Below are 20,050 nucleotides of genomic sequence, written 5' to 3'. Positions count from 1 at the left end.
GAGTGGCTGGTTGGGTTGGGGGGCCTCACTCACTCACTCCTGACCTCACTTGCCTCAATAAAATCTATTAGCTGAACACAGACGGGTAAAAGACTGGTCATTGTTGCTGATGTGATACAGATAAATCAAATTAATTGGCCCCCTCATCCTTTTCATACTGTCTAAGTCCTTATGTAATCTCTTTGAATTGGAGAATATTTATAGTTCTTTTTTCAGTTTTTCTTTTAAACCACATTGTTTAAATTATATGACAAATAAGAATAGAAACGCAGACATAGAGTTCTTAAAGTGGAAGTTATTTTTGTCCAGTAGAAATAATGGAAACATAAAGGGTGTGTGTGTGTGTGTGTGTGTGTGTGTGTGTGTGTGTGTGTGTGTGTGTCCCTGCATAAGAAGGCGGAGTCTTCTCCCTGGGGTCCTGAGCCAAACTGGTGTTATGTAACAGAAACATTGCTTCTCATCCTGATGTGGAGACACCCGAAAGTTTACAAGAAGCGAGTCTGACCGAAGTCCGGTTTGTGAACATGGAGTATGTGATCATCTTAGGCGCGTCTGCAGATCGGTGGCGGAGCATTTTTAAGAAAATTGGCCTCCAGAGCTGATTTTTAGCCAAAGAACTGTCTTCAAACTGTAAACTTAATTGAAATCTGACCTTAAACACTGCCAAGGATCACGTCTTTGTTGGTTAATGTTCAACTCTGGAAGCTCTCGCTGTGCCTGGAGAGGAGTTTGGAAATGGGACTGAGCATTTAGATGTTGAAGGCAGCCAGACGGACGGACATGGGCAGCGGATCAAGCCGAGGGAAGAAAGTTGCACCTGCGTGTGTCACCGAGGTGACCGAAACAGATGCTGGCACCTCACCCAAACAGGACAGTCGTGCCTTCAAGCCTCTCAAAATCCACGCAATTTTACGCACCGCGCGCAACCGTGCGCAACCCGACTGCCACAGCGAGGGGCACGACTCTGACTTTTCCAGGGAGGACGATGACATGGATGGAGAGCTGGACACGGTTCTTGCGGATTACGAGGAGCGAGGGAGAGCTTCAGTGAAGAAAGCCCCCACCAAGAAGACTGTCACCAGGTCCAAAACATACGGACTGTGTCATTTCAGTCAGGAGGAGGACGAGGACTTCAGCTCAGCTCCGGAGCCACGTGGCTCACATGGCGGAGCGACAGTTGTCAACAAGAGGATCGACGATGCTTTTACACACTTTAAAAAACACACACCTGCGTGCCCAAGTCAGCAGAGTGTAAGGGCTTTTCAGTCGATCTTTATTTATGAAGCGCCAATTCATAAAAGTGATATCTTAAGACGCTTTCCATAAAGAGCAGGTCTAGACCAAACTCTTTCATTAAGACCAAACTCTTTCATTTTCACTTTTAACGATATGATGTTTATTATTATTGGATCAGACATGAGTGAGGTGGTTGTTTACAGTGTAACTCGCTTTACTAATAATAGATCATTGACAGCAGGATGGTTTTAAAGTAAAAATGAAGCTGGAGAATTGTTCAAACACATGATGTCCCTTCTTTCCTCTCCGGTTTATGTCAGTCCTCCTCTCGGAGCTTTTTGACAAGAGGGCCTTTGTTGGAAGCTGTTCCCACGTCAGACAAACAATCGTAAGTAGACAACTCTGATCAATAATTGATTTCCGAGCTCAGTGGAGTAGTAAAAGCCGAGGAGGGCCGGATCAAATTTACTTTAAGGAGATCGAAATACCAACCCATTACTCTCAGGGCAGATCAGATTAGTCAGCACGCAGGACAGAAACAAACGAGTGTCTGTTGTTGCTGCTGTGAGTGTGAAAACCGGGAGCACAACTAAGAAAATCATATTTACACATCAAGCCAACTTGACAGGATAAATTCCCACTTTCAGCATCGTGGCCTCTTTTGTGCATCAGATTCATTGGGAATTGATCAGTTGTGAGTTTATGTTGTTTATTCAAAAAGATTTCACCTGCTTTAGAAATATATATCTTATAAATAAATATCTAATATGAATATATATGAAAATATAGAGTATCACTTTTTCTGTTTTTTGTTACCATGTTGCTGACATGTTTCTCCACTCTCCCCAGGCCCTTTGGGAGCTGCCATAGCTCCTCTCTCACCATGCCAGTCATCCTGTACGATGGATCAGAAGAAGAGCTGATGGACACTATTGAGAGGGAGTTTAGCTGACCCCCAGCGGAGAGTGCTGCACCAAAGCTGCTGTCCTCCTCAGCTGTCTGCATGGGATACAGCAGTTTGCAGAATTGATTTTGAAAAGAGAAAGGGAACCAGGGTTTCATCTGACAGTTTCCTGCTGCTAAAGGGAGGCTACATTCATCGTATTAAAGCAGGTTTCCTGGATAAAATGAGCGTGTTTGTGTTGAGCTGAAATTGCTGCACCACAGGCCTTTGCATTTAGCCAAGTCTTGTTTAACAACATGAAGCAGTGTAATTGCAGAGTAATAACAGCAGCTTGAACAGGTGCCAGGAGGTTCTCCTCACAGCGCGGGTCTGTGAGCTGACAGAACCCTCCTTGGTTTGTTATCTGAAGGTGTCACTGTCACCCCCTCAGTGCTGACATGCTCCCACAGAGCACACACCTTGTTATTTGTTACCTATTACTTACTTTGCTATAACTTGTCTGTTAATAGGTAAAGGAGAGAGCACAGATATTTTTCTGGTTGCCCAAACTCAGCAGTTGTGCTTAAACCTAGCAGTAAAGGCACATTCTTGAGGCCATGCTGTATGCAAACCTTTTTCCACCAGCAGTTTCATGCATGCAGTGCAGTGTGTAGGCTATAGTTTTTCATAAGTGGCAGCCCTGCAAAGGTATGAGCTGGGGTTGTTTATTTAAGGTTTCCTTCCTGACCACAGTTCCTGCACTTCTCCACCCTTATGAAGAAGGAATGTGTGGTAACACAGACCCTCATTTGGGCTGTCTGACCAAGCTGCGTTCAGCTACACGTAAAGGCCTGCTGCCACTTAGTGGTAGAATGTAGTAGTTGTGTGTGAACATTTATGTGAACAATGTATGTGACAATAATTTCCACTGTTTAACGAAAGGTGAATTTCAACCAGAAATGTAGAGAGGGAGTTTTGTAATTTTGTTTTATAATGCAAATAAAAATTGCTATTCCTGTATTATTGATAATTTTTTATGTTTCTGGGAGAAAATATATGTGTGTGTGTGTGTTTAACTTTTGCCTGTACATCATTGCTTACTTAATCCTTAAAATACCTGTCTAGTCCAATAATCCACATCAAGCAAAAACAGTTAGATGTGCCATTTAATCATCACAGTCATCACTGGAACAGTTTGTAAGAGGATTATAGCAGGCAGATTGAAAAATAATACTTGCATCTGTAAAACAATAAAATATAACACAAATATTTTGTACAATATATTTAAAAAATAAAAACGCTACATGCACAGTGTGACTGAGATGTTCACACGGAAGTGAGTACAGTACTTAAATAAAAAATGCATGATAATGCATTGTTTTTGGCAATTAAGACATTTTTTTCATTAATATTTTTGCTTCTTTGAAGGCCTGTAGAAAGATATCCTCCTCTGTACTGCTGTCAGTAGTTTGAGCGGCAGGAGAGGAAGCTGATTTCTGAGCATCTCAAAGTTCCTCACATTCTTGGCAATATAATCTTCACAAATCCTGTCAGAAGAAAGAGTCTCGTCATTTCCCATTTCAAACTTGGGAGAAAGATAATGATAAGATATGAAAAGGAGAAGTAATTAATCTAAATTTAGCACAACCGACAGAGAGATAGACCTTTTCAGAGCAGATATTTTTGCTTGCCATAACAGGAGAAGCACATGTGAAACTGTTATCATAATTACCAAGGTGCTGGAGCCGACACATCTAAATGTTGTGCAGCCATTGTTAATTAATTACAACAACTTATTCAAACCATGTTTATATTATCTATCTATTTCTGCTGTAAAATTATTTGAATTTTCTTTCTGTAGGTCATTTAATAAACTGATCTCTTAGAGACGGATGAATTTCTTTTTTTTTACCTGAACAGAGGATATGGCTGCATCTGGAAAACAAGTGCATCATTGCAGTGACCCTGAAAAAAAAAGTTTGTAAAGGTGCACTTTGAGTTCTGTAATTTTTCACAAGACTATTTATTCAGCAGAAAGTACTTCCTGTCAAAGACGTGGGGCCTATGTTCCTTTTTGTTAAATGTCTTCTATGAACTGGTATACTGTACATAGACATATTACAGGGTAGATTTTTATGTGCACTATACTTTTCACTACATAATAAAGTTATTTATGGGGAAAGTTCAATGCGCTTGAATTTCATACAGGTTTTCTCTGATATGTACACAGACACTAAACAGCACCAGAATACATTTACTGTATTAAGGAGTGAATTCAAGAGGCTTTATAGGTTTTTTAAGAGGTTTTGTTTGTGTGATATTTCCAAAGGTCTGTAAAATTGGAATTATATCACATCCATTTTTCAGCTTCTGAAGTGCCACTATGATACTTACAGTGTCGACAAGGAGGATGTAGTCGCAACTTCCCCCAAACACAATCACATCAGAGTCCTTGCCTGGACACGCTGTGTGCCACAGCCTTTGACAGGGGAGAAGATTCTATTTAAAATCTTCCCACAATTTACAGTAACACTCTCTAACTCTTATATAGAGGAACAAATGTAAAACCCATATGTTTTGGTTGCATGATTTGTTAATACTCGTAAGTTGCTACCTTGGCTTGTTCTTAAAGGGATGCTCGACCTCTCTCCATTTCTTTGTTTCAACATCAAGCACCCACCCATCACCTGATTGAGAAAAATAGTCAAGAAAACAATTAAAGAACATACAATGACCAGAGGAAAAGGGGTAATAAAAGTACATAGGTGGGTGCATGTTCTTACTCATGGGTTTGCAGTCTACACTGAGACCTCCAAACAGGAACATGGTGTTGTCTGATACTGCTGTGAGCGTATGCCACGATCTGCCCACTGGAGTGGTGGATACTGGGATTCTGGAAAACGTTTTTTGCACAATGTTGTCAAAGACAAACCAGGAAAAAATTAGGCCATTGTAAATATCAATAGCAATGCTGAAACAGACGTCTTTTGGGCACGCTTGTAGTGATGTCTTTTAAAAAATGTGTACGATGAATGCAGGCCCAATTGTAATGTCTGTGATGGTGATGTGTATTGTGTTGCTGTCTCCAATGAAATTCTTGAGGATGGAAGCCCAACAGAGGATAATAACATTATTCACACATACGCATCATCAAAATCACATACATACATTTCTGACCACGTCCATGATTCAAGGTCTAAGCAGTAAATGTCACTTGTCCTGGTTTCCTGCATTTAAAAGAGGAGAAGGACAAGTTACCACTTGGCTTCATGCTTTTGTCTTGCCATTGCTACAGATAACTTCTTGTAGACTAGCTATGGTTCTGACATATGAGAGGGACTGAAAAGCAGGTAGATATCTCACCGTGACTCTGCCTCCACATATGTATCCTCTGCATCCAATTGTGGCACTGGCGTGGGCGGCCCTGGGCATGGGAGCACGCCCCTGCAAACAAAAGAGGTCTCAATAAAATCATCTGAGGCTTTTGAATTCAGTGAATAAAAGCACAAATCACACTCTAACTCTCTCACATGTGTCTGTGGTTCACTCCAACTGGCTTGCATGGGGTCAAATATATGAACCTCGTTGTTCCATCCCCAGAAGACATCTTCCACCTGAAACCAACAAGATACTGTTTAAAAATGACAAAGAAAATATTGATCTCTAAACTACAAATATGTGTCACTTGATGTCTTTTTAAAAATAGTTTTAATGACTAAGCTGCCCTGTTGGGATGACAAACATGTACAGAAGTCATTTTTTCCATAAAAATTACCCATGATGCGTCATCTACAATGAAGCTTCTGTTCCTGCTATCGAGATCAGTCAGTAGTTTGTGACCATATCCTCCAAAGTAGATAAGCCTTGAGAATATGAAACAAAGATAATGATCAAAATCCCAAACAATTAGCTCTTCTTTAGACATAAGAGCTAATTGAACACATACAACGAATAATGATTGAGGAAACTCAAGACAGGTTGTGTTTTTGCTTGCAAATGAATTTAAGACATGAGAAGCTAAAGATACAGGACAAAAAAAATGTGACAAAGGAAAAGGAGAGGACAGCTGCACACTGAATTTGCACCACTGACATTTTCATAGTGCTTACCTTCCATTGTAAACCCAGCAGGAGAGTTTGTCTCGAGGTGAGGGAGCAGAACCGCTCTCATGCACGATCTTCCTCCAAGTGTATTTACCGTCTGTCAGGTTGACACAATGGATCTGTTTGAAATCAAACATGGATCACGTCTTCGTGTCATCTTCCCTCTAAGCTGTGACCTTTGTATGTGTTCACACTGATCCATTGTGTCTATTCAACAAAAGAAACTCTTCATTGAATGTCAGTTAATTCAGTAATAAATCAATGCATTGGATATCGGGCCTATATCTATTTTAAATTCCTAGATCGGGGATCATGACAACGGTGCCGATACACAAGCCGATCAATTCAATTCAATGCTATGTTTACAACTGATGTGGGCGGGGTGTTTACGAGCAGAGCACTGCTAGGCTCACTGTGATCAGACCTGTCAACAGAAACTTCTCCACTCTGGATTGGCTTACAGTGCTTAGAACAAGCCTGCCTGCTTAAAGGACCTTTTGTGTGTTCTTTTGTTTAACAAAAGTGTTAAACAAAAGAACACACAAAAGCAGTACAACAAGTAATTCAAGAGCACATCTAAACAGACAAAGAACAAAAACCAAAATGAAAGTCAGAAGTCAGACAGACAATATGGTTTTACTTGCGTTGTAATTCCTGTTCATCAAGTTGTTGTTTTTTTTTACCAAGCTGCTGATGCATGATTATTTGTTATTCTTATAATGGATTGTATCATCATAAGTGATTAATTACTAAATGTAATAGATTTATGTCTATGTATTTATTTGTTACATTTTGTTTTGGAAAGTTAGTAAAGCAATGTTTTAGTCAAGCCTGCTGCCTTACGTATTCTCTTTCACATAGTGCAGCATACAGCGTATTGATTTGGTATCGATTCAGTAGACTTCACACATAGTTTGGTGATGAAATTTGCAATGTTCAAAGTCATCATTTAACCACAAACACAAAATTAAAAAACATGTGGTTCATTTGAAGTAAGCCATATCAAGGTGTCATGAATGTGTGGAGCATCAGTTATCGGTCTCACTTGATTGGTCTGTCCGTTGTCGTCACACCCTCCAAATATGTACATGTGTCCATTCAGAGAGCAGCCGCAGGTCCCAGACATTGAGGGAGGGACTTCCCCTGTCATGTGAAACACTTGCCTTCAAAAAAAAGTTAGAAAATGTGAATAGTGACTAGTTTAGTCACATGAATTTGTGTCATGACACACTTTACAACAACAAGGCAGCAGAAAGCTTCTGGCAAATAAATATGACACGACTGTGTCAAAAAGTATGAAAATTAGCACAAAGTGGGAGATAAATTAGGACAGAAGGTGCAAAGGTTTTGGGAAAGCATGCATTACTACTCTTTGTTTTGACCACAAACAGACATTGTAATCTGTTTAATACTCTTACCATACACTTCGCTCTAAGTCGTACACCCAGATTTCATCATTCGGCAGGAAAACTTCATCATCAGCGATTGACTGTAGAGGATACAACATGTCTGTTATCATAAAAAATACATGTAGTAGCCTTTCACTGCTATGGAAATATATCATCTACATGAAAGAAAACAGTTGGGTCCAATGCAAAATTCTGAAAATGTGCACAAAACTTTTCAGGCAGTTTGAAAAGGCCAGCTTTAGGTATTTTGAGTTGAATGCACTTGAAAGTAAAAAAGAAAAAGTGTTTGTTAAGCACATTATTCATTTATAATCACTGTGCATATACATTTTCTATTTCTGGATTATTATTGATGTATTATTTGTGATACACTAACATGTAAGCAGCATCTTAATGTTGTGGCTGGTTGATGTGTGGTAAATTTTAGCGAATTCATGTACTTTATTGATATTGTTTATTGGTGACCATGAATCATGTTTCACAATGTTTTGCAGGAAAATTCTGATCATAAAAAGTAAAAAAAAAATAAATAATTGATTGTCAGATAAATGTGGTGGGATATGAAGCACAAAGTGGAACATATCTATCTGAAATGTAGTATACACAGGAAGTATTCAAGAACCTCCAGATCACTTTAGCTCATACACTACTAAATGCCCCTATTACCCCTGCAGTGTATGTACGTACAAACTGTCCCGAAGAAAGCTGCAAACCCGTTTGACAGCTCATTAGAAAATGTTTGTGTTTCTCACCATGTAACCTCCCCACACATACAGCAGGTTTTCCTCCACCACTGCCGTGTGTCCGCTCCTCTCCCGGGCCACCAGCTCCGAGCAGTGCTTCTCAAATTCGGAATCCATGACTGCGCTGCTATTATTAGCAAGACGTGCCTTTGAGCCTAAAATTATAGAAAATCAGTCTAAAAATGTCGCCTTCTTTCTCGACAGCAGAAAGAACTTTCTGGTAAACGGAAGCAACACAAGACTGCGAGCGGGGCTGACATAAAACAGGCAATTCCCTCATGGTGTTGTTACCAATTTCAGAAAGAAATCAGTAAATTATTCTGTTTGTACTAAATATGAAGCCTACGTAACGTCCCATCCGGGTGTTAACGTTCCATAGTATAGCTGTGAACACAAACAACAAACGGTGTCCGCGACACAGAAATATATTATACAAATATAATATATAATAAAACAAAACACATAAACACAGAGACATACTCACATGGTACCGCGGACCTTTAGATCGTATGTTTTCTTTGCTGTTGTTGTGAACATCAAAGCAGAGCACTTCCTTCACAGTTCCTGTGTCTATGTCACCATAGCTACAAAATAAAATGCAACTTCCGGTCCTCCTCCCTTGTCAAAATAAAATCATTATATTGGTTTTTATTCAATATATCAATAGGCCATTTTGAAGTAGATGATGATATAAAAATTAAATAAACAATATACCAAGAGAGTTTGGAGTAATGTAATTTTAAACTTTGTTCATGTCAGGTTGACACAGTGGATCTGTTTTTAGTCCAATACTGATCTATTGAGTTATTGTTCCTATCCTTGTACAATACACCGACTAAAACAATTAATAATGTTGAGGTAAATGCAAAATAACACTGTTCTTTCCAAAACATCAACACTGGGAGTTTTTTAAAATATATTTATAATAATAATATGATAATTTTTTCAACTTAATGCAGGGCAATCATATCAAACTCAAAACATAAACGTACATAATAATGTATATGTACATTCAAGTAATTTAACGTAAAAATATTATAGATTTAAAAAAAATGTTAAGTTTGGGCAGCGCGATTCCTAAGCGGAAGTGACGAAACTCATGCGGAAGTTGACATTTAGCGCCAAGTCTTGAGTTGGACAGTAACAACCATGGATGTTGCCCGCAAAATAAAGACTAAAGTGTCCGCTGACTTCAAGATGCGGGGACTTATTCTACGACCGTATGTACTTTAATAATGGTTAAATACTGTTCAAATGAATTTTACTAATGTAACGTTGCTGTAACGTTATTTGTGCATCAAGAGAGCCTAACACAATACATCTATCACCTCCGTAGACTAGACGATACTTTCTGCGTAATGTTACACTTGTGGCATCAGGAAATAAGCAGTAATGACTTGACGCAGGCTGTTTTCCTACTTGTTTTGTGCTGCAGTGAAGCCAGAAGGTGTCCCGTTGTACCTTTCATACGTTTGTTACACTTGAGCTGATAATTGAACTGCTCTTAAACTGCTTTTAATCTCGCACCCTCTTTAACATGAAACATCACCTCTATAAAGGGATTCATCTCAAATTCTTTCATCACATACACTTCAACTAACAACTATTGTTTCTAAAGCTGCAGCAAGCGCAAATCTATTTCTTTTAAGGAAACTTAGCTTTTAGTAGTTTTATACCAGCAGTTGAAAGGAAGAAACACCAACAACATGTGCATGTTTTCTTGTTGTTTTGTGCTCCAGTGAAGCCAGCAGATACCTTGTGGAGGTGCTGGAGTCCGTCAATCCCTCTGAACTGGATGATATTGTTGAAAAGGTCTTGGATGCAGTGGAAAAGCAACCATGTAAGTAGAGCAATAGTGCTGGTCTCTGCAAATGTGCTGTGTGTGACACAAAATGTGTTTTCCTAAAGTGTGTTTGCTGGTTGTGAACCACTGTTTGCGTTTTCCCACAGTGTCCTCTAGTATGATAGAGTTGTCTGTGGTGGAAAGTGCAGTGCAGGACTGCACTCAGTCTTGTGATGAAATCATGTAAGTGTTTTATTTCCATATTAATCTTTTGAGTTGAGAAGGTATTTTTAATGGCTTTATCATGATGCATGATGTTAGTTAGTGGAGTACAAAGCAGTAATATGCAATAATATCCAGTAGGCCTTTTAAAACCAAATCTAAAGGTTTAGGTAGCAGGTAGGTTATAGAGTGTGGATAAGAAACTAAGAGGCGATACAGTCATTCAGCTGAACGTTTAGAGTAGGGTATTCAGGGCCTGCTGTCACATCCTAGTGATATTACAATAATGCAATAATTACACTGCTATTTTTTCCATTTTATGGCTATTCAGCCATCCGTTAGATGTAGCATTGTTATCAGCTTATTGGGTCTCACTAATAGTTGTTTTACTGTCATCCAGAGACAACGTTTTCAACATCATCGGAGCCTTTGATGTGCCCAGATACATTTACAGTGTGGAGCGGAAGAAATTTGTACCGTGAGTGTACTATGATTTTGCTGCTTGTGTTAAACTGTAAAAGTTTATACCCTTACATATACTGCAGATCTTGTGCTTTACTGTTGTTTACAGGCAAAGTTTTAAAAGTTTTTAATTCTGGCTTTTTCATTCAGCATTGATATGACGAGCCATCCAGCCCCCAGTCTGTGTGGTTTGGCCAAAGACAAAGCTGAACTCTTCAGGGAGCGTTACACCATCTTACAACAGGTCTGTGAGCTCCGTTTGTTATTGTTTTTTCAAACCAGGGAGCTGACCCATCCTCTTTGCTGCTATTTCCAGTATGTGTAGCTGGCATGTTGTATTCATATAGATGTATTTTTTGTAGCGTATACATCGGCATGAGCTCTTCACCCCACCTGTGATAGGAGCTGCTGTTGAAGAGGGTCAAAACAAATTTCAGGTAACAAATATTAAGACCATCATGTGCAGTAATGGTCATTATATACTTCAGAAATTGCACTCATCCATATTGAGCTTTCCTTTAGTAGTTGGAGATTGAAAATGAAACACCTCTTACTGTTTTGCTTTTGACTAACATGATTTTGTGATTTGTCTTCTCTAGCTCAAGACAATTGAAGCATTGCTCGGTAGCACTGCTAAACTGGGAGAGGTGATTGTGTTGGGGATGATCACACAACTGAAAGAGGTGAGTTACATAAGAAAAGTTCTTGGAGGTCTGTTTTTCGGTACAATGTATGTTTCAATCTAGTTTCTAAAATATTTCTTGATATTTTTTTTTTTTTAAGGGTAAATTTTACCTGGAGGACCCAAGTGGAACAGTACAGCTGGACATGTCCAAAGCAATATCCTTTCATATGTTTGTAGAAGCTTGTCAGCAAAAGCTATTCTTTACGATTATTTGTTGCTTTTAATTTAATTTTAATTTTTGGTTTTCCTTAATAAGTTTCGCACCAGTTTCATAATGGCCTGTACACAGAATCCTGCTTTGTACTGGCAGAGGGTAAGATGACAACCACTAGTACAAATGTAATAACTGAAAATGAAAAGAGCGAATATGTAATTAGATAAAAACTGTAAATACGTTTTTTTAATTTGCCCTGTAGGTTGGTACGAGGACTCTGTTTTTCACGTCAATGGCTTCGGGTTTCCACCAACAGAGTCGTCATCAGGCACAAGGTCAGTGAACTGGAAGATAAAATGTACCATTTTACCTTGTTTGCAAGCAGTGACAAGTCTGTGAAGTAGCATGAAAGCAAACATGTAAAATATTCTTGTCTCAAGTAATGAAATCAAACATCTTTACAATTGTGAACCAGACAGGCACCCTCACTATGTGATTCTTGCTTTTATGCCAGGGCATATTACGGCGATGTGAACTTCTTTGGTGGTCCATCCACCACTTCGGTGAAAGCTTCAGCCAAGCTGAAGCAGCTGGAGCAGGAGAACGAGGACGCCATGTTTGTGATTGTTTCTGATGTGTGGCTGGACAGCGTTGAGGTGATGGAAAAGCTCAACATCATGTTCTCAGGTCTGGTATTGCATCATAGTTGTAACTCATAGATATTACAGGCCAAGAATATGCACTTTATAGGACACCAATCATGTGTAGCATCACTTTGTTTTTATTAACAGGCTATGCTACAATGCCTCCCACCTGTTTCATTTTGTGTGGTAACTTCTCTTCTGCCCCGTATGGAAAAACACAGATCAAATCACTCAAAGGTGAGACTTTGGGGTCTTCATTGCTCATAACATACTGTAGATTTTCACCTCTGTAAAAAAAGAGACTAGACAGAATCCAATTCATTTTTCTATCTTTTTTAGAGTCACTGAAGGCTCTTGCTGATGCCATATGTTCACATCCCAGCATTCACAGCAGGTACGATCTAATAAAGCTTGATAGTCTAGTCTGCTCCTGATCATTCAAGTTACAATATGTTTGGTTTCAACATGTTCATCCTACACCTGCAGTAGTCGCTTTGTGTTTGTTCCTGGCCCTGAAGACCCTGGTCCAGGCACCATTCTTCCAAGGTAAGCTTTCAGAGATATCAGTTTTTTAACAACATTATGTGAGTTTTGTTCAGTGGTTTGGACAAATGGGGATAAATATGTTTCCTCAGACCTCCCTTGGCAGATCACATCACGGAGGAGTTCAGACAGAGGGTGCCATTTTCCGTGTTCACTACTAATCCATGCAGGTAAAACATATGAGGTATTTATTTAATGTCTTTGTCAAGCGATCAGGGTTTTGGTGTACACAAGGTTGATTTGTAAGCCTTTGAGAAATTTTTGAATGGACTAGTGACTTTAGAAACTAAAAGTGACCTGCCATGCTTCTCCTGTCAGAATCCAATACTGCAGCCAGGAGATTGTCATTATCAGGGAAGATCTTGTCAATAAGATGTGCAGGAACTGCGTCCGTTTGCCCAACAACAATCTTGACATTCCAAACCATGTGAGTTTCGGCTTCTCTGAACCAATCTTCATACTTGAGTGAAATTACAGTATTACTAGCTGTGTTGTCTGAGGTTTTATATTTCCTTGTAAATAGTACTATAAGTGTTATTTTTTGCACTGTAGGTGCCTCTTAAGCAGTGAGTTGTTGCTGCAAAGATGTTGGCGATCTACTTAATGTTCTTTTATGTTTGTGAATACATTATCTTGTCATTTCCCTCGTCCTCTCCCCAGTTTGTTAAGACCATCCTATCCCAGGGTCACTTGACTCCTCTGCCTCTGTATGTCAGTCCTGTATTCTGGGCGTACGACTACTCCCTGCGTGCCTACCCTGTCCCTGATGTCATCATCTTCGCAGACAAATATGACCCTTTCAGCATCGCAAACACAGACTGCCTTTGTGTTAACCCGGTAAGAAACTTGAATACACCTAAGTTAGGGCCCTAAAAATGATAGAAGATGCTAAACTATTGTTCCAGCTGGTCTTGGACTCATGTACTATTTATTAAATTGTCAATCATTAATTTGTACAGGGCTCATTCCCAAGAAGTGGCTTCACATTTAAGGTGTACTACCCATCCAACAGAACTGTGGAGGACAGGTGGGATGTGTTCTTGAAGTCTCACTTTTCTTTTACACATCATTCACTACAGATAAGTGTCCTTTCAACCATCAATTAATGTTCATACTAATCGGTTGTGCTCTTATGTGTTCACAGCAAACTTCAAGGACTCTAAAGAAACCCACGAATTTAGAAATGGATCCATTTCAGTTGTTTTGTACATTGCCTTTGTATGATAGTATATGCTGAAAATTGACTAGTAACCAAATTATTGTAGTGTCTTATTTTGTATGTTTTTCTATGTGTGTTCTGTCATGAATAATAAAGGTTTTATTCTTTGTACTGAACATCTGGACCTGCAGTGAAGTCACTCTGTGCCCCAGCAGCTTCTTCTTACTTGGTTTCCCCTGTGTTGGCAGCAGACGGGAGACGGTTGACTCAAAAACCTCACACTTAACCACCGGAGGCTGATTTAGGGACGATGTTATTTCAACAACTTCTGGATGACTTAAAAAGTTATTTAAAATAAATAAGTTATGCATTGCAATCAAAATGAGCTTGGTAGATGAGACTAATTTAGTGTAATTTTTAATCCGAACTTTGTGTATAAACTACACAAGCAAGATAGACTATTTTTTTTAATTTTTTAATGACATTGCACTCGTAATTTAGTTCCACATTAGGATCATTATTTTTCATATCCGCAAGTATGTATACACCCTTAATGAGAGGTGAGACTTTTACCATGAAATCACTTGTCAACGTCAAACTTAACATGTTATTAGAATATCTTACCAATAATACTCTAATAACTTATAAATAAATAATGATGATATAATGATAATAATGATTGATAATGAAAATAATATTAAGAGTATCTTTGGTAAGATACTCTAATAACTTAATAAAAATGTACCATTTTCTATATCGTCCCTGACCTCACCAAGATGGCGACGTGAAGAAGACAATAACTTCCGGTCGTGCCCCCAGAATGCCTGTGATGACCTCAATTAAATGGCGTACAGCTATTTGTATTTTGCAGGAAAAACAAACATCTAATAGCAAGGTAAGGCTGCTACAAGTGCGAATACATTTTACCCAGAACTGAATTTGCATGTATGTTAGCTTCGACATCAACATGGCCACTATGGTTTTAGGGTCTTTGTCACACAGAGTGGTCGAAGTGTTCACAAACACTGTGAAGCTAATGGCAGTGAGCACATCCACTGACGAACAGCTGTTTGGTGCTCGCTAGTCCACGTAAATTAGGGCATTTTAAGCAAATATACAACTTAAACTGATCCTCTAGTACGCGTTTCCTCTAAGAGAAAGGCTACACTAACAGCTAGCGTTAATTTTATTAACCTAAATAGTTAAGCTAGCAAAGTAGGTCAATAATTAATCGTGCTGCCAGCTGAATTAACCTAGCTAACAAAGCGACGTAGGCTGAAAAGTTGACGGTAAGTTATGGATTTAACGTGCAGTCATTTCCTGACATCCAATGTTTTGAATCGTTTTCATATTTCCTGCGTCCTATTTTTAGGTTATTGGAAAAACTGATCAGCGCGCATAATCGAATAATCCTATCAGCACTAACCTAACTAACTAGATGATTTGTCTTTCTGGCTTCTTCCCCTGATAACACACAAGGGACTGACATGGCAGAGAGACTGGCAGAGGTGGAGGAAGACATACAAGATGTTCCAGCCGGAGAGGATGACAATGACTCGGATAGAGATGAAGATGACAGAATGTTTGCCTGGATGGTGAATGACGATATGGATGAGGACGAGGAAGATGATGAAGAGGAGGTGGAGGATGAACAGCCTTTGGACACTGAAGCATCTGAGTCGTTTGAGTTGGATGCCCCAGCTGAGCGCAGTGGTCATATAGCAGTAGTGGACAGAAACATCATGTATGTGTGGGGAGGATACAAGGTAAGGAGGTTATTAGATGTTCGTCCTAAAAACTGCAGTTTTATCACATTTATACTGTTTTCTTAACAGTTTGCTATTTAGTTAAATTACATTTTATTCCCTCTTTGTACAAGAATGCTCAAAACCATGGATTCTTCGACTTGTATCTTCCAAGAATTGAGATCTGGGCATACAACATGGAGTCAGGAGTATGGTAATAGCCGTTACATCCAAGTTGCATAATGATACTGTTGTCATCAGCACTAAATGTATGTTATTTTAATAGACAAAACCCTGAATGTTCACAGGACAAAGCATGTGGCCGGAGGTAACCTGCACACATCCATGTCAGGCAGCTGTGGGGTGTGTGTTGATGGAGTCCTCTACCTATTTGGAGGTCATCACGCCAGGGGAAACACAAACAGGGTACAGTTTGTGTCTTACTTCATGCAAATTTCTCCACATCTTGAGTTATTTTCAAATGATTGCGTCATGTTTAAAGACTTTGAGGTAGGTCAGCCTGCTGTTTGTGATTATCTTCTATCAATCTCTTGTGTTCTGTGCTGTGCTTTGCTTTGCAGATTTACCGCCTGCCCCTGAGAGCTCCCAACCTTGTTTGGGAGGAAATGAGGGATCTTAAAGGACTCCCTCCATCCTCCAAGGACAAGCTAGGGTGCTGGGTTCAGAAAAACAGGTAAGGGATGATGACATTTTTATTTCCCTGCTGACATAACGATGAAACGTCCTTTTGCCACAGTGTGTCACAAATGAACTGAAAATTAATTGGGTTTCCTGAGTGTTAGTATTTATACACAATAATAGATACACACGAGCAGACCCAGTTATGTATGGAGAGAAATTTAAGTAAGCTTGTCTGATATTGTTTCCACAGACTTATATTCTTTGGGGGCTACGGCTACGCTGCACAAGGAGCTCATCAAGGGACTTTTGAATATGATGAATCGTCTTCACTTATGGTTTGTAAACAAAAATTCTTTACACTAACCTCTAATTGCATTTTGATCATTTTTAGTGATTTTTGCTTTTATTTGATGGTCACAGTGGAGGTTGACAGAAAACAGAGGGGAATGACATGCAACAAAGGTGGTCGGTTTAGTTCCAGGGCCAAACTGGACAGTTGCAACCACTCGACTACCAAGGCACTCCAAGTTTTGCATCTTTTAATCCGTGTATTTCAATACATTTAATTAGATTTAAAAGAAACTCTGTCTCTTTCATACCAAGTTGTAGCTTAAAAGCCAGAGTCGCTTCCCTGTAAAGACACAACATAAAATTTGAGTTAAAAAACAAGTGTATTTTTTTGCTGCTGTAGTGGGACAGCCCTGGTCGAGGCTGGAACAACCACATCCATATCCTGGACCTGGAGACATGTACGTGGAGCCAGCCCATCACCACGGTAAACACATGCACACACACCAATTTCACCTCACACAACATAACATTACACACACATTCATAAACAATATTGACAATTATTTGTCATTGTCTACTTTCCTCTCTTGATATGGCTTGATGTAGGGGAACACCCCGTCACCCAGAGCGGCTCATGCCTGTGCCACAGTTGGTAACAGAGGCTACGTGTTCGGAGGACGATACAAGGTAAGGCACATAAAACTGAGAATTCAAGATGTGTTTAGTCCCTTTGTTGGTAATTCTTGTCACACGGTTGACATCGCCTACCTAAGTGTCTAATTCCAACTCCCATCTCCCTGTCCTTTGGTCCACAGAACTACAGACTAAATGACCTGTACTACATTGACCTGGATACATGGGAGTGGCACGAAATGTAAGCAGTGTTCTTTTCATTTTCATGGATCTCACCACGGAATAATCTTGGAAGACGATAGTTAAAACGCATCGTAATACCAGGAGAATTTTCGTAAATGACGGGACAAGAATGATTGACCCAGTTATCCTCTAAACACACTGGAACATTCTCTCTGACCCTCCCTGCCTTGTAGGAGCGTTCCCCAGCAGGGTCCTGTGGGCCGGTCTTGGCACTCCTTCACTCCTGTGTCGCCAGACCACATCTTCTTATTTGGAGGTTTCACCACTGAGAGAGAGACATTGAGTGAGTCTGACATTTCTATAGCAGCTACTAATGATAGCCACTTCAAAATGATCCCTGGTCTCAGGAAGATATTATCTGCTTTCCAGGTGATGCTTGGCTGTACTATGTGAGCAAAAACGAATGGAAGCCTTTCAAGCACAGTCACACAGAGAGACCAAGGTAATCTACTCACCTAAATGTGAAAACTAATGTTTTGTGTGCTTCTAGATTAAGTCTCAGCGGAATGACTGTGGGGGATGGCCGCTCATTTAGGGGGTGTTCTTACACTGTGTTGCAGGCTGTGGCACACAGCGTGCTCCGGTCCTGACGGGGAGGTGTTTGTGTTTGGAGGGTGTTCCAACAACCTGTTGTCTCATCACAGAGCTGTAAGCTGCAAGTTATGTCTTAACATAACACTATTTAACACATTAAAAGCTGCTTTTTTTTTAAAAAAAAAAACTGAATTTCACCAGTTTTTTTTTTAACTTCACAGGCTCACAGCAACGAGTTACTGGTTTTCAACGTTCAGCCCAAATCATTAGTTCGGTGAGCAAAGACGATGCTCTACAATGTGGATTTCTTTTACACCCTGCAGTGTTGTTTTATTATTCTGCGCTCATATTTGCCTGTCCCCATTCTCTAGGTTCTGTATGGAGGCCGTCCTGCAGCATAGGGAGCGTCTGTCTAGTTACTGGGACTGCTTGCCAAAACACCTTCTGCACAGCCTCAAACAGAGAATGTCACACGTCAACACGCTGGGCTCCTAAGAAGAAACCATCACTCCTGTCCGGAGGATTACCAGAAAATATGTTTGTACGGACAAGATGAGTGTTGCTTTAAAAGCAGGTAGTCCTATTCAAGCATTAGTTTAATGTGTGTGGACACTTGCATAATTAAACAAAAAAAAAACACCTCCAAGCAATAGTGAACAGCTGTGGAACTGTTAAAAATGGCTCCTGACTGGCACAGTAAAGTTAACAGACAATCCCCAAAGAATCTTTAGTCAAGTAGCAGTGCAGGTGATGCACAGTATCTAAGAGAAAGCAGAAGACCTGCATTCATTTTGGGTTAGTCTCTGTTCAGCTTTCTTTGCTCAAAATGATTCTTCAGGAGGACCGTTTGGTTTTTTTCATTATTGAAAACCTTAAAACATTAAGAGCATGGTTTTAATGTCCGCATTTTATGATAAATGGATCGCTACTTCTGTTCTGAAGCAAGAAGCCTTGATTAAAACCACTTTTCTTCAGCATTTAGTAAATGCAAGTAAAGTGAAGCCATGACAGTGTTTCTGTGTTAAACGGATGTTTCCAGAGATATTTTGCTGATCAGGACTAACAGAAAATGTTTCTTTGTTATCTGATGCCAAGATTGTTCCAGCCAGTGCAGAGCAGATACCAATTCAGTTGAGAATAATGGACAGAAAATCCCATGCTAATGTTTCAGCTTCACAGGAAGACCACTGAAAAAAGTACTGGTTGAAAAGTGGGCAGGAGTTTGGTTTTTTGTGTTTTCTCAAACTCCCTCTCCCCCGTAAGATTACACTACATGCTGTGGTTATAAGTAACTTGACCCCCAAGTATCAAGGGGAGATTTCTGGTCCTTTAAACCAACACAGCACATTTTTAGAAATGGCGGTTTCAGTGGTCTTTCTCAAAAATTTAGCCAACTTAAATTATGCGTCCTATGTCTTAACACTAAATGCATTGGTGCAACAGGTTTGCTTTAACATTGCGGATTCTTTTAGGGAAGTTGCTGCTTTATTGATTTCTATGACTCATATTTGGATGATCTTTAATAGAGGTGTTTGCCAGATCTTGGGTAGGTTAAGTTCTCACAGACCTAAAACTAGTGCTTTGTTACGCAAGACTATCTACTCTGGAGCCACAGCAATCTTAATTTTTTGTTTTTATTTATATATATATATACATATAAAGTAATTTATATATTTGTGAGGAAATATGTGGGTTCTTTGTTCTGAAAGAGGTCTTTAAAGCCTTTAAATTGTCATGAGTGGCTCCTGTAGCATTTGAATTTTACTTAATGACTTAAATACTACGAGTGTATTGGATGTTGAGCCACGTTGCACTGAAATGCCTAATGTCAGTAGGGCTTTGTTTGTATTGCCTGGTTTGCACAATGTTCCCTTGGTGTTTTTTATTGTAGAATACAAGGCACACCGTTACTTTGTACTCAAAGAATAAACACATA

The 20,050-nt window shown here is 39.6% G+C and overlaps 4 protein-coding genes across 4 annotated transcripts; 3 read left to right on the top strand and 1 right to left on the bottom strand.

Annotated features, from left to right (window-relative positions):
- Positions 1-459: 459 nt before the first annotated feature.
- On the top strand, positions 460-3,122 carry LOC139212144 (uncharacterized). The gene is made up of 3 exons (XM_070842616.1): positions 460-1,251; positions 1,557-1,624; positions 2,086-3,122. The coding sequence occupies exons 1-3, from the start codon at positions 754-756 to the stop codon at positions 2,186-2,188; spliced, it is 669 nt and encodes a 222-aa protein (XP_070698717.1). The 5' UTR covers positions 460-753; the 3' UTR covers positions 2,189-3,122.
- A 167-nt stretch (positions 3,123-3,289) lies between these two features.
- LOC139211959 (kelch domain-containing protein 1) lies at positions 3,290-8,947 on the bottom strand. Its single transcript, XM_070842392.1, has 14 exons — positions 8,859-8,947; positions 8,384-8,529; positions 7,641-7,711; positions 7,268-7,385; positions 6,229-6,341; positions 5,895-5,982; positions 5,650-5,733; positions 5,483-5,563; positions 5,288-5,346; positions 4,903-5,012; positions 4,734-4,806; positions 4,514-4,598; positions 4,032-4,084; positions 3,290-3,666 (listed from the first exon to the last, which is right to left on the bottom strand). The coding sequence occupies exons 2-14, from the start codon at positions 8,489-8,491 to the stop codon at positions 3,525-3,527; spliced, it is 1,185 nt and encodes a 394-aa protein (XP_070698493.1). The 5' UTR covers positions 8,492-8,529; positions 8,859-8,947; the 3' UTR covers positions 3,290-3,524.
- Positions 8,948-9,523: 576 nt separating this feature from the next.
- Positions 9,524-14,131, top strand: pole2 (polymerase (DNA directed), epsilon 2). The gene is made up of 19 exons (XM_070842675.1): positions 9,524-9,594; positions 10,114-10,214; positions 10,325-10,400; positions 10,780-10,857; positions 10,992-11,085; positions 11,204-11,278; positions 11,441-11,524; positions 11,625-11,681; positions 11,791-11,839; positions 11,943-12,015; positions 12,195-12,367; positions 12,472-12,561; positions 12,664-12,718; positions 12,811-12,870; positions 12,960-13,037; positions 13,186-13,294; positions 13,528-13,704; positions 13,827-13,894; positions 14,012-14,131. Exons 1-19 carry the CDS (start codon positions 9,524-9,526, stop codon positions 14,028-14,030), a joined length of 1,587 nt encoding a protein of 528 aa, XP_070698776.1. The 3' UTR covers positions 14,031-14,131.
- Positions 14,132-14,854: 723 nt separating this feature from the next.
- klhdc2 (kelch domain containing 2) lies at positions 14,855-19,760 on the top strand. The gene is made up of 14 exons (XM_070841851.1): positions 14,855-14,921; positions 15,506-15,792; positions 15,906-15,985; positions 16,080-16,197; positions 16,353-16,465; positions 16,664-16,748; positions 17,105-17,188; positions 17,311-17,391; positions 17,520-17,578; positions 17,754-17,863; positions 17,950-18,022; positions 18,141-18,228; positions 18,336-18,388; positions 18,486-19,760. The coding sequence occupies exons 2-14, from the start codon at positions 15,514-15,516 to the stop codon at positions 18,607-18,609; spliced, it is 1,347 nt and encodes a 448-aa protein (XP_070697952.1). The 5' UTR covers positions 14,855-14,921; positions 15,506-15,513; the 3' UTR covers positions 18,610-19,760.
- The last annotated feature ends 290 nt before the right edge of the window (positions 19,761-20,050 follow it).

Source organism: Pempheris klunzingeri, chromosome 13, assembly GCF_042242105.1.
Source record: "Pempheris klunzingeri isolate RE-2024b chromosome 13, fPemKlu1.hap1, whole genome shotgun sequence".
In the NCBI taxonomy this organism is placed as follows: domain Eukaryota; kingdom Metazoa; phylum Chordata; class Actinopteri; order Acropomatiformes; family Pempheridae; genus Pempheris; species Pempheris klunzingeri.
The sequence above is the reverse complement of the archived record's forward strand: the minus strand, read 5'-3'. Positions and strand labels throughout refer to the sequence as shown.

Excerpts from the sequence above, each read along its gene's own strand:
- klhdc2 (XM_070841851.1), top strand. The coding sequence starts at position 15,514 with ATGGCAGAGAGACTGGCAGAGGTGGAGGAAGACATACAAGATGTTCCA. Across the intron at positions 15,793-15,905 it reads ATGTGTGGGGAGGATACAAG|AATGCTCAAAACCATGGATT; the intron begins GTAAGGAGGTTA and ends TCTTTGTACAAG. Across the intron at positions 16,466-16,663 it reads TGCTGGGTTCAGAAAAACAG|ACTTATATTCTTTGGGGGCT; the intron begins GTAAGGGATGAT and ends TTGTTTCCACAG.
- LOC139211959 (XM_070842392.1), bottom strand. The coding sequence starts at position 8,491 with ATGGATTCCGAATTTGAGAAGCACTGCTCGGAGCTGGTGGCCCGGGAG. Across the intron at positions 7,386-7,640 it reads GACTTAGAGCGAAGTGTATG|GCAAGTGTTTCACATGACAG; the intron begins GTAAGAGTATTA and ends TTTTTTTTGAAG. Across the intron at positions 6,342-7,267 it reads ACAACGGACAGACCAATCAA|ATCCATTGTGTCAACCTGAC; the intron begins GTGAGACCGATA and ends GATTTCAAACAG.
- LOC139212144 (XM_070842616.1), top strand. The coding sequence starts at position 754 with ATGTTGAAGGCAGCCAGACGGACGGACATGGGCAGCGGATCAAGCCGA. Across the intron at positions 1,252-1,556 it reads CGTGCCCAAGTCAGCAGAGT|TCCTCCTCTCGGAGCTTTTT; the intron begins GTAAGGGCTTTT and ends GGTTTATGTCAG. Across the intron at positions 1,625-2,085 it reads CCCACGTCAGACAAACAATC|GCCCTTTGGGAGCTGCCATA; the intron begins GTAAGTAGACAA and ends CACTCTCCCCAG.
- pole2 (XM_070842675.1), top strand. The coding sequence starts at position 9,524 with ATGGATGTTGCCCGCAAAATAAAGACTAAAGTGTCCGCTGACTTCAAG. Across the intron at positions 10,215-10,324 it reads TGCAGTGGAAAAGCAACCAT|TGTCCTCTAGTATGATAGAG; the intron begins GTAAGTAGAGCA and ends GTTTTCCCACAG. Across the intron at positions 12,562-12,663 it reads ACAGATCAAATCACTCAAAG|AGTCACTGAAGGCTCTTGCT; the intron begins GTGAGACTTTGG and ends TATCTTTTTTAG.